Genomic DNA, 17,035 nt, shown 5'->3' on the forward strand with positions numbered 1-17,035 from the left:
TCTTTCCAGTATGTCTTTTCTGGTAGGACTGTTGTTTTGCTTCCTTGTTCAGAGAGGAATTTTGAAGTCTCCATCCTAACATCCCCTACTAAAACAATTTCTGTAAGGTAAGAGTCCCTTCCTTAAACAGCAGAAATGTTCGGGTGATTTAGAAATCTCATTACATTTCCCCCCCAAGCCAATTTTCCTGCTCTCTTCACACCTTCCCATTAAGATGACCCTTCTGCTGTCTCATTATTTGTCATGTCTTGTCTTAATTCTTTTTTCTTTCTCCCTGTTCTTTCCCATCTTAAATGTGGTTTTTCATCCCTACCTTTCTAATATCTTTTATATACCCTTACCCTTTCACCTTTTTCTGTCAGTCTTGTTTTACTTCTTTTATCCCAGTCTAACCCTACCTCTGTCCCTTTCCTTCTCCCTTCCCGGATTTCCACATTGTTTCTTTTCTTGCCTGTATCGCCCTTTGAGCATTATATGGCTGTAACAAATTCAAAGACAGAGAGCCCAACAGAGAAGAACCATAGAGTGTTTGGTTTGTTACAAAAATACCATTTATCTGCTTATACCACAGGGAAGTCATTCTTCTCTATCCTGTCAGACTGGCGACCAGCCCAGGAGTGTAAGCAATCATCGTGTGAGTTACCAGACTAGATGTGAACAACCTCAGAAATGTCACACCCAAGTTAGCCCAGAAATAGAGGAGGCTCTTTTTTGCTGTGACATTTTAAAACACTGAGAATTACATTTGTCAGACATCTGTAATTCTTCAGTGATCTCATGGGGCAGACCAGCGCTTGCAGGTAATGCACCCAAATCAGTGTTAGGTAGTCAACATGACTGAATCGCAGGTTGTGCACTTAGGGTGCTCAGAAGCAGGCACTGAAGGCTTGAGAGGATGTAGTTAATCCCAGCTTAAGCATCTGTAGCTCTCCACCAGCATGAAAGGAGCTTGTCTACCTGCTGTAATCATAGGATCCATCTCCCCAGCTGTGGTTCCCTGGCAGCTGGATGTCAAGGCTATGCTATCTGTCTGGGATCTCTGGGTAGTCAGAGAAGAGGGATTGGCACCTCTGGGGCATGTTATTCCCTCTTCAGGTATACTCAGGGATTGGCTTGCAAAGGTGCTTCTCTTTCACTGCTGAGTACAGAGGAAGCCCGGATACCTGCCAGGCTGTGAGCTGGCTGAATGAATTCCCACGCCAAAAGACAGCTGCCTGAATTATTTTGTAGTCATGCTGGAAGTTGGTTTATTATTTCAGGGAAAAAGAAAAATAACATCAAATCAAAACCCTTCATTAAATGGTCGGCTGATAACTGCTTTATTGACATTGCAGCAGGTATGATGAAAGAAGTGTAGTCTAGACAAATGGTCAGTGCTGAATTTAGCCAGTGGATCCAGTGAGAAAATCTGTGTCATGCTGTTAAAATTAAATGTGTTTTACAGGACACTTCTGAGTTCTTGATAAGAAGTTGATATATTCAGACTTACACGAAGCATTGGCCATGAACGTACTCCATGTACTAATCTCATCTTGCATTTTTTATCTTGGCCTTTAGTTTTGCTTCAGGTAACAGAAGTTAATTACTCACATATGACCCACAGTAATTAGTGCAGTTTTGGATAAGTATAGATGAAGTATGACAGCTATGCACGCAAGGGTGAGCAGGTTTCAGTAGGAAACTTTCTGAGAAAAGATCACAGAAACTCGGCATTGCATAATCTGTACCTTACTTTTTTTTTAGGCAGGCTGATCTTGCTGACAGTTGTTTACCTAAGCAGTATGTGTTTGAGAATTTTTTTTTCATTTACTCAATGATCTTAAAGATCTTTTCCAACCTACATTTTCTTTGTATAGCCACTGAAACATTGACAGTAGTTTGGACAGAGGAGGAAAAACAATGTGGTATTTTAACAGGATGAACAGATTTGTTGGTTGGAAGGTACACTTCTTTTCATCCTAATGAAGAACGGAAACAGAAATATTATAGATGGTAACAGTTAAATTTAATTCTCTTGGAGTAACTCCTAGGTTTTTTAAGTATGTGACCATCTAGCTCCTCAATACTTGCCACCAGTGTCCTCAAAATGTAGTGTGCTGGTGTGGGCATGGAGTCCACTGGGGGGCGGACTTGAATTACATATTGTCTCTCTGGCTAGGAAAACTGCAAGTGAAACCTCTGATAGATAGAGCATTGCATAAATCACAAGTGCTGGTATTAAATTTCTCTTTCTAGTATCAGCGTCGTGGTGCTGTTTTGCCAGATCATCAGATAAAGCTATCAGGAGCTATCGGGTGTGATGGAGAGCCTTCGGGGCTTGCAGGCAATCTCACAGCTCAGGTTTATCAACTCTTTCGGCAAGCAGAAACTGTGAGAAATTGGCTCACTGGACTTGCATTGAGTTAGTTTCTGCTTCAGTGAACTCAAAGAAAATTACTAATGTGTGACTCCACAAAGGAGTAATCTTTAAAAATGGGAAAACCAGCAGCCATGAGTTGCATTCCCGGTTTGTGTTCATCTGTGTTGCACTTGGCACAGGCCCTGGTGCTGGCCCCAGGAATGGGGAGAGTGTAACTGCTGTTTCCAAGGGGTCTGCACCCGTTCAGCCCTGGTGGGACTCACCTTCTTCATTTTGCTGCTTTTACTTTGAAGGTGGAGAAGGAAGCAGTCATAATGCTATTTTATTATCTGTAGTGGCTATTTCAGGCCTTTTAGACAGTACTAAGTTGCCACTGACACTTCCGGTAGGACAGCTGAGTCCTACAGACTGAGTAAATACTTGTTCTTTCCACTGTGTGAACATCTAAATATCTGAAGTTGCTCATGGTTAAATCCAGTTCTAGCTCATCGTGGCTACCCCCTTACCATATGGAGAAGGCCAAAGAGTTTAAAATGTTGTGTGAATCATCCTGAAGAAGTCAACAAAGAAAGAAGATGCCTGCTTTGAGGTTATGTGGGACATAATTTTACAGTGTCTGAAATACAAGAGATTTGTTCCCTGACTCTCACCTCCACAGGATTTTCATTTACTGTAGTAGTAATCAGCATTCTGTATTTCTGTGCAACCTTATTTCAGTTGTTAGTTTAAAATTTCTGGTAGAATGTGACAGTGCGGCTTTCTGGGGCCAACAGCTGCAAAAGCCTGGGACTTTTCAGGTGGCATGAAGTGGGAATGGATTTAATCCATGGGTGTAGGCACCATATATCCACAGGCATGGCTTTGCTCCTGCCTCGGAGGAGTGGAGAAGGCCAAGGTCTGTAACCAGAGCACTTTTGTGGGACTCAGATACTGGGCTGCAACTGCTGCTCTTCATCCGTGAGCCCCAGTTGGCAGTGGGTCTGAATCACCCTTCTCAGTCTGCTGCTGCAGTAGAGGGGCTGCTCTGTCAGGCTCTTACAGAGCCAGGCTGAATATACCCCCCAAGCCAAGTGAATTTTTTAGTGTTTGGTGCTTTGTCCTTGATCAACGCCTATATCATTCCTGAGAGATGAGAGCAAATACCTTTGCCACAGACGTAATGAAGCCTATTTGTCAGTGTCAAGGGGTCTTCAGCAGTGTTACATGGAGACAGTAAACATCTCAGAAGTACAGATTTGTACCTGAGAGAATGACAGCATTCCCTCCCCAAGATGTTCCTTTGTAGCTGGGTTGAGACACCACCCTAGAAGAGAGAGGACTAGTGAGTACATGGGTGTTTTATTTAGTCTGTGCTTTTTCAAACATTGCATTCCTCTCACTCACTGTTGCTCCATATATTATTTTAATATGAAAGGGCCCCTGTCATTAGTCTTTGTTCACATTTTCCTTTGAGCGCTTTCAGAGTGGACTTAAAAAGTCAGAGGCACCAAAAAAGTTATTTTTGTTTTGTAAGTTTTAAAACTCCATTCATTACCTGTTGTTTTCTTAAGGTCTGTTTAATGCCTTTTGCTAACTATAAGTTCCACAGAGATATTTAGAGGTTTGTAATCCCTTCTTTAGACAAATATTGGGAAGAAGCAACATTTTTAAAATAATCTGTCTGGATTTTACTTGAACTGTGTAGATATTTGGTCTATAACACCTCTTTGTCACCTACTCGCCAGACTCACTCTTCAAAACCCCAGCTTTTCTTTCTCATGTTCTATGTTCTCCCTATCCTTGAGCTCTTCCTCCACCATGAAAATCTGTCAGGTGAAAAAACCTCCAACAGCAGGTTCATATGCTGTTTCAGAAACTGGGAATTTAAATAAACAAAGCAAATTACTTTGCTTTAAGTAAAATAGGAGGTTCTATTTGTATTGGGTGATGCTTTTATTTTTTAAGAAATGCTTTCTTTTAGTGTTTAAGATTTACTGCCAGTTTCAATAAACAGTAGAGCCTTCCAATGTGAAAACGAGTATATTTCACAGAAGTTTTCCTTTCTAGCTTTTCTGCTCTTTCTTCATGCAGTTTCTCTTCAGAAGATAAACAGATAATTTAATAAATGAAACCTGAGCCTATTCCCATTGCTGTGGCGGGGTTCACATTTCAGGACAGAAATACATTTAAAAGCAGATGTCTGCTGGTGCAGTATGTACCAGGGTGTAAGGGCGGGCTCACCAAAGCCACCACGGCCTAGAAAGGTGATGTGGAAATGGGAGCCTCTGCATGTAGTGAGATAGTTGTCTGAGTCCAGCTAGTTACAGGCAGGTGTCCATACCAGAAGGAGCTTGTACATCCAGTTCTCTTCTAATAGCTGCTCTGTGGAAAGTTAAATGATTTCATTTTTGGCACATTTTGCAAGCTCTGAATTCACCTTACACATGGGGAGTCATTCCTCTGCATTGTAGGTCTGATGCTGTGCCGATATGGAAGGGTGCCCATGTGGTTATTCCAAGGCACTTTGATGGGAAAGCAAGTCTAATTGCGTCTGTGATTACTTTCAGTCTCAAGGTTATGAAAAATATTTGCTACAGTGCCCCTTGACTTTGTAAATATGGGGTGCATATGTGTTTTGTCTGTGTGTGGCACGAGGGAATAATGATAATTTCATTATGCAGAATAAGATTTTCTCTAAGCCAACCATTTAGTACTTAATGCTCTACCTCCAAAGAACTGCAGTTCATCTGAGGTCTCTGGCGTGATTGTGGTCTACCATGTGCAGCCCTGAAGTGCCATGAAGGCAAGAAAGATGTCTTTACTCTCACTACTTCCAAAACACTTTCCCAGATATTGCACCCAGACCTGGAGGAATAAATGCACAGGACAGGGTTTCCAACTCTCGCAGCCCACTCAGTCCCCAGCAGAGGGAACAGCAATTTGTTACTGGTGGTAACATGTCTTTTGAGAAGTGTGTCTGAAGTTGCTTGTGCCCATCCTGTCCTTGTCAGGGCAACCTTTGACCAGAAACACAGTCTTAGAGAGTGCAGCATGCTCAAAACTGCAAGTAAGCTTCACAATAGCCTTTTAAAAAATGTTTTATTTGGGTTTTCTTATTTCCTGCTTTCTTTTTTTCACGCATAAAAGGAAACAAGAGGTAGAACCTGAAAATTACTGTTTTCAGTCTTCACTTTTTTGCAAATAAGCAGTTAGAAACCTGGGTAAATTCTACAAAAACTTCTTGTTTCATGGGAAAGTAAAAAGATCTGATGACACCTGTCACCTGTGTAGGATAAGGAGGTTTTTTCTGCACTTCCATGTTTTCTCCACATAGGATATGAAATAGTATTTTGGTCACATTAATGAACTTTCCCCTTGTCTCTTGTCATGCATATTTTTGTCAGTTAATATTTTTCTTTAGTATGACATATATGTAATCTGATTTTTATTGGGATAAAAATTGGTATATCTTCTTTTGAAAAGTTTAATTCCATTTCCAGCTCACTTAAATGGGAGGTGAGTTTTTTAATGCTCTGTTTCTGTACACAGCTCGGCACACCAGTGCCCATTCTCTGCTTGAGCCTGACTTGTAGCACAGTGCAAACAACAAATAATCAGTTGCGCAAACTAAGTGAGACACAGCTCATCCTTGGAGCCTTTTTGTTGTTTTTTGTTTGGGGTTTTTTTATTATTTCTTTGGCAGGTTGTTTTGGTTTGGTTTGGGGTTTTTTTTCAAAAAACAAAAGAAAGGTTTGAGTTTTATACTGAGAAACACGAGTATTTCCCTTGATGAACGTGGTGGAGCAGTGCCTGGAGCATCCAGGAGGAGTGGCAGTACCAGTATCAAAGGCAGATGGGTAGGGAAGTGTGGCTTCTGTGGTGTCTCCCTTGCAGTTACAGACCACAGTGAAGGAAAGTTGCTTTATTTGGGGAAGGCCAGACTAAAACCCAAGCCTGCAGCATGCCAGTTAAGGAGAGTAAGTGTGCAGGTGCTGGCACCCTCCATACATTTGGCTGCTGATGGAAGTATGGATCTGTTACATCACCTTTCCCAAATACTTTAGTAAGTGAAGGCTGCTATAAGAAGCAAAACCTCAGTCTTTTACCACAGCAGTGAAAATTCAGTAGTCCCATATATTTGCTGTGGCTGTTGTGAAGAAGACAACTTCATGCCATCTTCCACCCCAGATATATCTATTATATATATATATATATATATATATATAGTGTATGTATATACATTTGACATACACTTAAAAACTTACATATATCCACCATGTCATACAGGAAACAAATTTCAGGAAGGTTACTAAAACGGTATTTTTCATTAACTGTTGGGATTTGGTCTGGCTTCTGGATTCAGGTGCACAGGAAGAGGCCTTTTACATTTCCAAATGTTTTACTTTTTCTGCTTTTACAGGAGGTAAAATGTATCATTCTGCATCAGCAGTGCCCTTGGCAATGTATGTAACTAATCCTTGTCCCAGAGCATTAATTCATTCATATGTCACACAGTACTTGGTAGGGCCCATTGTTGGACAATGTCTCTGCAGAAGCCCCAAAAAGAGAAAATGTGGAATTTTCTTGGATTCCCCCTCTTTCTTTCTTTTCTGTGCATGTGGTTACAGAACAGGACAGAGACTGATATAATAGATTTCCCTTCTTAAATTACAGAGAATTGAATTTTGTGACTTTAGTCCCAAAGGCTTTTTGCTGGAATTTGTATTTAAATAGTGTCAGACCGGGGCAGCTGTATACCTAGAGAGGCATGTGGGACAACAGCAGTAGAAGGAAAGAAGGAGAGTTGCTGAACTGGTACTGGTCTTGCAGAGGGAATGAGAAAAAGGGCCAGGATGGCAAACAGGACCCAAGCTCATCAGTGCAGTGAAATGAAAAGGTATTTGTGTGTTTTGGTGTGAGAAAAGGACTCCCATCTGAATTATCACAGGTGGAATTTGTAAATAATGAGTTCAAGGGCTGCTGAAGTGTACTGAAGTTCTGTCTCTTCTTCTAGAGTGGAGGTTGTCACTGTACATTTGAACTGAAGAAATTGTTTTGTTCCCAGTTTCCACATGAAGAAACCATGTCCCTGTGCTTTGCCTAAGTCAGAGAACAAGAAATAAAAAACCTGAACTTCAAGACATGTCCCAGGCAGTACAGTATGTTCCTGTTCTGCTCGTAGAAATTGTTTTGCCAGACTTGCTCAACTGATACAAAACTAATCTCTTCCCGGAAAGATATTTTATTTGCATATTTTGACAATACTGAAACATAAAAGTCAAGTTGCCTATGTTCACCAAAGGGATAGAGTGAATTAGTAACTGCATAAAGTAAATAATTGGATTTTTGCATCAAAAAGATTGAAAATATTTCAAACTTTAAAAAGGTTGAAGCTAGGATCTAGAACTTTCATTACAGAAGGTAAGGTGTTCCTAATGTGTAAGTCATAGCTTTGCTGTTCACTCTTCACAGTTTTGGGAAGGCTGATGCTTGCTGGTTTGGTTTTCTACCTGCAGAATGGCCTTGGTATTTGTTACACAGTACTACTGTGAAGAGAGACTTTTATGAGGGATTACTTTTCCAAAAAGCTTTATAAGGCACTTTGAAGTTGTAAAGTGCTTGATAAGTGCTCTATTTTTACATTAAAAAGTTATACTAATAAAAATATCACATAAAATGTAAGAATTGTCAGTTTTCCCTTTCCCCCGTGTCTGAAAGCTAAGCTCCCCTCTTCCTCTGGGAGTGCCTGAGGATGTTGATTATCAGATAGTGGTTTTGCTGTTAAAAGATTCTTTTCTGCCTGAAATGTCTTATTTTTAGTAGAAATGCGAAATCTAATTAGCCATTATTTGTGGTTTTCCATGTATGATTTCTTCTCCTAGCGTCCTGTCAGTATGGGTGCAGTAGGACTGTCCCATATGCTTCAGAACAATTCTGGTGTTTACATGGAAGCTGAAAACAGCTGACATAAATACTACACATTACATTTATTGCATAACATCCGGTAGCAGAAACCAAACCAGGAATCACCAGGAGATGTCCTCAACCCTGCAAAACTGCAGATCTGTTTGCTTTGACTACAAAATGTAGCATATCAGACATAGGGAGAGGCATGCTTGCTGGCTTGTCTATTTTCTTCCAATTTGTTTCGGGCTAAATCCTTGTGACCTCATTCAGTTTTTAGGTGGGGAATACTTCTCCAAGAGTAGTGACAGTAGAACCTTGGGGCATAAAGATGTCTTTATGCACAGAACTGTGCATGTTCCACCTATTAAATTGTGCCAATTTGACTAAAACCCATTGTATTTTGTGAGTGGGATGGGGGGGTGTCATCTTCTCCATGCCCCATCCTCTCTGGAATTACTACACAAACCTATACATCAGGTTTTGTTTCCATGTGCTTTCTAACTTTGTCTTTCACAGGGGGATGAAAGCTTAAACATAGAAAAAAATCTGACTAGATAGCTAAACCTTTATCCCTGAACAGTCCCAGAAACAGATAGCGTTGTAATGCCAGTTATGTTTATTTCCTCATTATCTCTTATTTGGAATAAAAGTGTTACCAGCATTTCAAAATGCTGCATACCATTGCAGGAAGGAGCTGCAGAGAAGAGACATAATGACTCAAGAGTCAGGGTGACAATACCGTATGCAGAAAAAATGGATAGATAGGGATGTCTGAAGAGGACATAAATAAGAAGGGACATGGCACTCATCTGTAATACCAGAAAGAGAGGGGAATTTATGCCAGAAGAAGAGAACTGTTTACAGCTTGAGCACTGGGATATTTTGTGTCCTGGTAGTAGACAGTGTTACCTCATGGGTGCCAAGAGCCTGCTAAACTGCTGGGTAAATGAAACTTAAATAATACACAAATGAAAGGAACTGCAAGTGCGCAGGAAGTACATGGGGCATCTGCAGTTGTAGTAAATAAGGTTCCTTGCCTAAGGAATGAATATAAGCCCAGCTCTGTTTCCTGGAGTTCCAGAACAGTTTCCCTGCTGGCAGAATAACCCATAACTATTTACATGGTGGTTTTGTGGTGTCTGTCTTTGAAACATCTGCCATCAAATACTGTGATACCAACTAGTTGATGGGCAGAGGATAACTTCTGAAGAACATCCCACATGGGAAATTATGCATGGCACAGAACAGACCCTGGTCCCTTCATCTGTTACATGGCATGTCTTGTGCTGGTACACAGAGCTTTTTTAATAAGGAATATGGGAATGTCATTGGGTTATAAAGTAAAAGTTCAAGAGATTTACTTCCCTGGGTGAATGATCTTCCAGATGTCAGGGTACTTGAATAAAGATATGGGAAGACAGATGTTGGGCTGTGTGAAGGGTGGAAAATTTTGAAATGGCTAAACAGTGATCATTATTCAGCATTATTGATTCAATATTTGAAGGGATTTGGAGGATTTAATGAGCAGCAGTTGTAACCATGTTCTTAAGTGCGTATGTGAGAGGAGTCGTGGTAGGTTAGGAAAAATAATATGGTAAAAGTAATTAAACTAATTTGGATTGAGGCATCTGGACTACAAAAGGCATGGGTTTGGAGGGCTGTTAGAAATGGATATTGTGTTAATAGAAGATTGAAAAATTACTATTCCCATTTGGAGCATTGGCTCATTCCTTCAAAAATTCATAATTAACACCCCCAAATAATAGAAAATACTCCTTTTCTACAGAGAGCTGTCTAGAAATACTTTTCCATGCTCCAGGGTCCCACTTGTTCTATGTAAATGGCTGTTGTGGTATACTGTTCACTATCCATATATTGCAGGACAAAGCTGAAGAATAGTATCGGAATTTCTCTGTGTTTTGGGATATTTTTGTCAGGTTTCAGGACAAAACAATAGAGCTCTCAAAGGCTGAAATAGAGGGTCAGCAAGTGTTCACAGCTGCAGGCATCTGAATTTTTAAATTGATAGATTCTTTAAAGCTTTACTGAATCAGAATATTCAACTAAACAGGATTTTGTCTTCTCTGGTTTTTCTTTTCTCCTCCTCCTAATTGCCACATATTTTTAGTCTCTTTCTGCAGCTCTCCTTGCTTCCAATTTCCCAAAACTATCTACTGTTTTGACTTCTTCATTTCTGTGTTTCCACCACCCCAAGCAAAACCCACACAGCCTGCATTTGCTCCTTAGAGCTGAACGAGAATTTGAGTGTCTGGGTACGTGAGGAGTCAAAATGTGCCCACACTTCAAGCCAAAGAGTTTCTTAAACGCTTAAACTCAAGTGCTCACACAGAGACAGAAGTGTCTGAGTCAGAATGGTTGAGTGTTTGACTTCAACTCCACTGCAATCCAGTCTTGAAATGTAGATAGATAGATAGATAGGTAGAGATATATATGCACTGCGGTTAAGTTCTTCCAGTTAACAGACTCGTTTTGTTTCCTCCTCCTTGCCCTGCTGAGGCCCAGCTCCTCTCTGTTGGTTGCGCTGAGGATTTCAGCCATGAGTGCTCAAGCTCATCAGGCTCTGGTGTGTGATACCTGACACCAGCTTCTCAGCTTGTAGCAATGGTCTCAGCTTGGTCCTTTCTCCATCATTTGAATTCCTGGGTCTTCTGGTTTTGACAAACTCAGTGGTTAGTCTTCATGTCTGGGATGACACCAAATAAAATGTTAAGGGTTAGTATGTGAAGGACATTTTTTTTCTAGCACTTGAGCATGCACAGATAATGTAGCTGTTCAAGAGAAAAGTAGTAGTACTATTCTCTCCCTAAAAATTACATTTTCATAAAATGTTGATTAACCTTAATGAACAATCATATCTTTCACAGTTGTCTTTACAGTGGCCTTTTTAAGGTACATATGAGTGAATGTCTTCAGAGTAAGGCTACTTTGGCTGTTTTTTTCCTTCTTACACTAAACATGTGTATTTAATTGAAAAAAATAAAAGATCCTCTTAGGTTGAGCTTGTAAGAGTGATTCTCCTTCAGTGGAGTAAATACCTTGAAAGGAATGTGGTCAGTCTTGTCTCTTTCACATAGCTCCAAAAGGGCTGGGTAGGCAGGACTCACTGAGGAAGGACGCTGGAAGCAACACGTGGGAACTCCAGCTGAGTGATCTGCACTCACATCCTTCCATCAGCTGACTTTCATTTCTTACCTGAAGCAATAAAGTTTTAATGGATGAACAAACTGTTTCTGGTATTTCTCATGCAAACCATCCGTTTCTGCATTGGGTTCTGTTTTCTACCGAGGGAAGGAAGATCTGGAATTCTGTGTACCAAGGGGAAGGATTTCCTATCTTTAATATTATTATTAGTAATCTGGACAAGGGGATCAAGTGCACCCTCAGTAAGTTTGCAGATGACACCTAGTTGGGGAGTGTTGATCTGCTGGAGGGTAGGAAGGCTCTGCAAATGGATCTGGACAGGCTGGATCCATGGGCCTGTGATATGAGAGTCAACAAGACCAAGTGCTGAGTCCTGCACTTCAGTCACAACAAGCCCATGCAGTGCTACAGGCTGGGGGAAGAGAGGCTGGAAAGCTGCCCAGCAGAAGAGGATCTAGGGATGCTGGTTGACAGCTGCTGAACATGATCCATCAGTGTGCCCAAGTGGCCGAGAAGGCCAATGACATCCTGGCCTGTATTAGCAATAGTGCGGCCAGCAGAACCAGGGCAGGGATTGTCCCCCTGTACTCAGCACCGGCGAGGCCACATCTTGAATCCTGTGTTGAATTTTGTCCTTCTCACTAAAAAAAGGCCATTGAGCTGCTGGAGTATGTCCAGAGAAGGGCAACGGAACTGGTGAAGGGTGTGGAGCACAAGTCTTACCAGAAATGGCTGAGGGAAGTGGGGTTCTTCAGCCTGGAGAAGGAGAGGGTCAGGGGAACCATTTTGCTTTCTACAAATACCTGAAAGGAAGTTGTTGCAAGGTGGGGGTTGGTCTCTTCTCCCAGGTAATAAGCGATAGGACAGAAGAAAATGGCCTCTAGTTATACCAAGGTTGTACCAAGATAGGTTTAGACTGGATATTAGGAAAAAAGTTCTTCACCCTGGTTGTCCAGTGAAGTAGTTGAGTCTCCGTCCCTGAAGATGTTTAAAATCTCAGATGGTTTTAAGAATCCAGAGATTAAGAAATATCTGTGGTGTGAAAGTGTCTGTGATCAATTAAGCCAACCAAGGTAGTATATGGTGAACAAGAGAGTTTTAAAGTGTGTTGAGGGATGGGCAGGACAAGCGCTGCACTTGGAAAACATAATTATGGTGTGACGAGAGCGTTGGAATCAACCTGCCAAGTTGGATGGGGGTACTGCTATATTTGTACAGTGCCCTGCACCAACTATTTGTGGCAAGAATATCTATGTAAGACAGTTTGGTGGCGAATTTGAGCACATTTTGTAGCACCGTGTCATTGGCAGGAGTGTGCCTCCCACCATCTGCCATCTAGCTTGTGCCTGCCTGTCCAGCTCACAGCAGCTGCTGGATTCGAGGTGCCCAACGCTGTGGCCACCCAGTGGCAATGAGCACTGTTTGGTGCTCTGTGCTTGGTTGGGGAGTATGAAATTATCTAGGCTGAGTTGCTGCTGGTGCAACTGTTGTGGTCAGAGCCCTGATTGCTGGGTTCTCCTCGCAGCAACTGTTTCCCACCCCCATCTGACATCAAAACTGCAGCACAGCCCAGATGGTGCACAGAAGGTACCAACCCAAGGAGCTCAAATGTTGCTGACAACCTCGCTGACATGTCATGCTGATGTCTGTACAGCACTCGGTTTCCTTACAGAGGCCATTTCACCTGGATTTTTCAGGGCTGTTTGAACTTTGTGATGGTACTCTTACTTGGAAATTTTCTTTTGAAACTGAGGGCTCTCTGCAAAGCATTTATTGACTTTTGAAGAGACACAGGGAGGGAGGTTCTGCCTACGACAAAGCAGGTGTTGCGTCACTGGTTCATGTAATTGAAGTAATTTCTTGCAAGCTGCTCATGATTCATAAGAGATAATAAATAACTGAAGAATGATTGTGCCTGGCAAAGGAAACAGTTGTTGCAGAGATGCTGTTTCATTGTCCAGGTAGTGATTAGCCGGTTTCAGAAGGGGAAGTAAAATTTTAGACGCACAAAAGGAGGATAAATACGGACCTCACACAGTTTCCTTTCCTCAGTTTTGGTTTATGCTGAACTGTGGGATCAAGGTAACTGCCAAGAGCATTTCTACAGACACTGAGAGTAGGTAATAGAAGTCACAGAAAGTATAGCCTAGAAGCATGGCAAAAGTGGGATTTTATAACAGTTTGCTTTATGAAAGCACAGAATCCAGTTTGGCTCTATTAACCTTGTCCTCTGACATAATACAACATCATTCTTACCCTTAAATATAAAGCAAGATGGTAGGATTTTCCAAAAATCTGCATTAGTCCAAGTCTGAGCTCACTGAAGTAAATGGGTATTTATGAACAGTGTTGTGCAAGTCCCATAGCTGAGTACATTTAAAAATTGTACACCATTCCTAGTAGCATCTTATGCAAAATTAATTTTACTGAAGTAAGTGCAGCAAGTAAAGAGGAGGTTTTGCAGATTGAGTTTTTATGTTTCATTGTGAAATTGTAGTTGATTTTTACCAGCTTACTAAGAAATGTCCCGGAGTGCTGTTTACACAAATAATCAGAAACCTTCATAAGCATTGTAGAATAGTGGAAAGTCTGTGTCAGCCTGTGGTAAATTGTGGAAATATCAGGTAATCTGGTCATTTGGGGAGAAAGTGTAGCCTGACAAGATGGGGGTTGCAAACCCATATGGTAATCATGAGAATAATTACACAGCCCTTTGTCCTGATGTTAATCCTCGCATCACTCCTGCAAGGTAGGATCTATATTATTGCTTTAATCCTGTTGATTTTCTTAATCATGTGAATGCCAGAGGAATGATAAATCTCAAGGCCTTTTTCCTTATATTCAGCAGATCCAGTACCTCATAATTGTGTAATTTGGCCTAAAGCAACCCCTAGGCAGTGCATATTCATGGGAAGCGTGCAGAGGGGATTGTGGGGATTAATAGCAACAAGGGGAAAGTCACAACCTGTTTTTCCCCTCCCCTCTTTCTTTTGTTTCTCCCAGGAGAAAAACCCTACAAATGTACCTGGGAAGGCTGCACCTGGAAGTTTGCTCGATCCGACGAACTGACGAGGCATTACCGCAAGCACACGGGAGTGAAGCCATTCAAGTGTGCAGACTGTGACCGCAGCTTCTCCCGCTCGGATCACTTGGCGCTCCACCGCCGCAGGCACATGCTGGTTTGAGACACGCTACCTGTTCCAGCCGAGTTTAAGAGCTGGGTCTCTTAACTACCCGCAGTGAATTCAGCAGGGCTGAATCCCCCTCTACAGTGTTAACAGACAGGGCTTTCCCTGATGTCTGTAACAAGAAATAAAAACAGAAATCAAAAAAAAGCAGGAAAAGAAGTGCCACTCTTCTCCTCGCCATCTGAAGTTAACCCTGTCTGCCCCTCAGCATGGCTACCCCCTGAAAGTGTCATCACAATCACCTGGGAAATAGCAGCCGAAATGCTACAGGAATGGGCATTATTTTACATGCTGCATCCTTTGACAAGAAATGTTTATAGCTTGTATGTTTTCTCAGCTGCCAGACATTTTGTTCCTGAAAAATCACTGCTGATTGGAGGATAGATACCACGAACCGATGATGATGATGATGACGATGATGATGATGAGGATGATGATGAGAGCAAGACCACTAGATCTGTATTATGCCATCTTTTCCCCTTGTTTTCAGTACCATCTGGCTGATGTCAGCACTGCACCGGAGCTGTGCTACAGACAAGCTGTGTGTGAGTAGGCAAGAAGATACTGCTGGAGAGGTCCCGCTGCCAGAGCTGGAGGGTTGCTTGATCAGACTTTTGCAATAATGGTGGTGGCATTTTAATATCATACCACAATTTGTCATTATGCCCTAGAGGACACCAGCCATTTAACCTTTTTCTTTTATCTTTTTTTTTTCCTTCTTTTCTTTCATTGTTGTTGTTGTTGTTGAAGTCTGTAAAATAAGCAAAGAGCAGCATCATCTCTGCTGGAGTACCATATTAAGTATCTGTATTTTACCATGGACTTATTAGAGCCATTTTCTGATTTGTATAGAAAGAGCCTACCTAAAAACTACTACCCTATTTTCAATGTGCAGTTTTCTTTCATGCAGGTATCCTCTTTCCCACAACCATTATTTGAACACAAGGAAATAGTCAGATCTTTTACTTGCTGGTATCAAGGTTGGTGGTATAGCCATTCATGAAATGGAATTGAATGTATCATCAAAACAAAACAGAGAAGAAACGGCTGCATCTCTTGCAGAGAAAAAGCAATAATGAATAAAATGGCTCTTGAGACAATAATTTACTCCACACCAACAGAAGTGGGGGGTATGCAGAAGCAGCATGTAAGATTTAAGCATTTAAGTTAATCTTTTTGATGGTTTCACTGACCTGCTAGGTACCACAATTAAGTACTTTTATTTCCTTTAACATTAATACTTGTGTCTGGAAAGCAGGAAAGATAAAGGAAAGAGCTGATTGTTGAGGAGGTAGGGGATGAACTGTGGGTAGGACAGAGAAATATTTCTGCAGTGGTGCTCTGCAAGACATTAGATTTCTCCCTGGGAGTTAGGGAATAACAAGATTTTGCCAGCTGTCTAGTATGATATAAATGGCCCTTTATATGGGTACCAGTGGCTGCCTCTGCTGGGATTTTCAATCCAAGCCTTTTCAGATTAAATAAAAGGAAATTCTTGATCATTCCCATACAGCCCTATAATTGCAAACCAATTTGTATTAATTGAATTATGTAGGAAAGAGAGAAACTCTTAGTCATCAGTTATTCATGCAAACAGAATAGTGTTTTTCTGTTTTCTTTCCTCACGAGGATCTGCCTATTCAGCTAAATTCGACAAAGGGGAGGCTTGGCAATATTTTTTAAGTGTTGAGATTTTCATAGCTTAGAGATGAAGGATGTAAACGAAAAGGTCTTTTGCAATGCATTTAATTATGAATATTTGGTTCCAGGAATTGCACAGATTAAACTTGTGATGCCACTTGTTCGTTTTTAAATGTTTGACTGTCTCAGTTAGTATCAGATTCCTGAAGTAAACTTAGTAATGTTGGGGGGATTCTGAAATCACGGTAATCTTTAAGAAAAAATGATGCAGAGTACCCATACAGATACAAAAGCAATTGCAGTTAATTGAGGATTAATATGACTGGGATAATACTTTATAACAGCATTCACCAACCCCAGAGTTTGATTGTTTTAAATATCCTTAATATTCCCCAGAATGGATAGTTTATCAGCTTTCTGAAAGAACTTACTAGTGTTAAAGCTCAGGCTTCCCACTGTGGAGTGGTCAGCAGAGAAACTCAACACAAATTATTCACAGTCATTCTGGGACAAATGCCTCTATCAGTTCCCACTGACCATGTCAGTGAGCTACTTCCACCAAATTCGACAACATTCTAGAATCCATCTCCCATCAGGGACAGGTCAGGGCTTCTGGATAGACCATGAGGCATTGCAGGGCAGCAGAACTGTGTCTTTACCAGCAGCATTACTGCTGTTGATTTAAAAAACTGGTTGTCAAAGTATTGTGTGTGAGGTGCTTCATGGATTATGTCTGAGGTCTGTTTTTTGTGTACTTCCATATCATGCCCTTAAATGCATCTGGCATTGTTGGCATTTA

At 41.3% G+C, this 17,035-nt stretch overlaps 1 protein-coding gene across 5 annotated transcripts in view; it reads left to right on the forward strand.

Moving 5' to 3' along the window:
- Nucleotides 1–16,517, forward strand: part of KLF12 (Kruppel like factor 12) — a 198,440-nt gene extending 181,923 nt beyond the window's left edge. For 4 of the 5 annotated variants that reach the window (XM_017731608.1, XM_017731609.1, XM_017731610.1 and 1 more), the window contains one exon: nucleotides 14,411–16,517. In XM_017731608.1, coding sequence (XP_017587097.1) covers nucleotides 14,411–14,592 — 182 coding nt within the window. In that variant the 3' untranslated portion in view covers nucleotides 14,593–16,517. The remainder of the gene's footprint in view (nucleotides 1–14,410) is intronic. The other variant, XM_008631637.2, reaches the window with a different exon arrangement.
- The last annotated feature ends 518 nt before the right edge of the window (nucleotides 16,518–17,035 follow it).

This window comes from Corvus brachyrhynchos, unplaced genomic scaffold, assembly GCF_000691975.1.
Source record: "Corvus brachyrhynchos isolate BGI_N302 unplaced genomic scaffold, ASM69197v1 scaffold71, whole genome shotgun sequence".
Lineage (NCBI taxonomy): Eukaryota > Metazoa > Chordata > Aves > Passeriformes > Corvidae > Corvus > Corvus brachyrhynchos.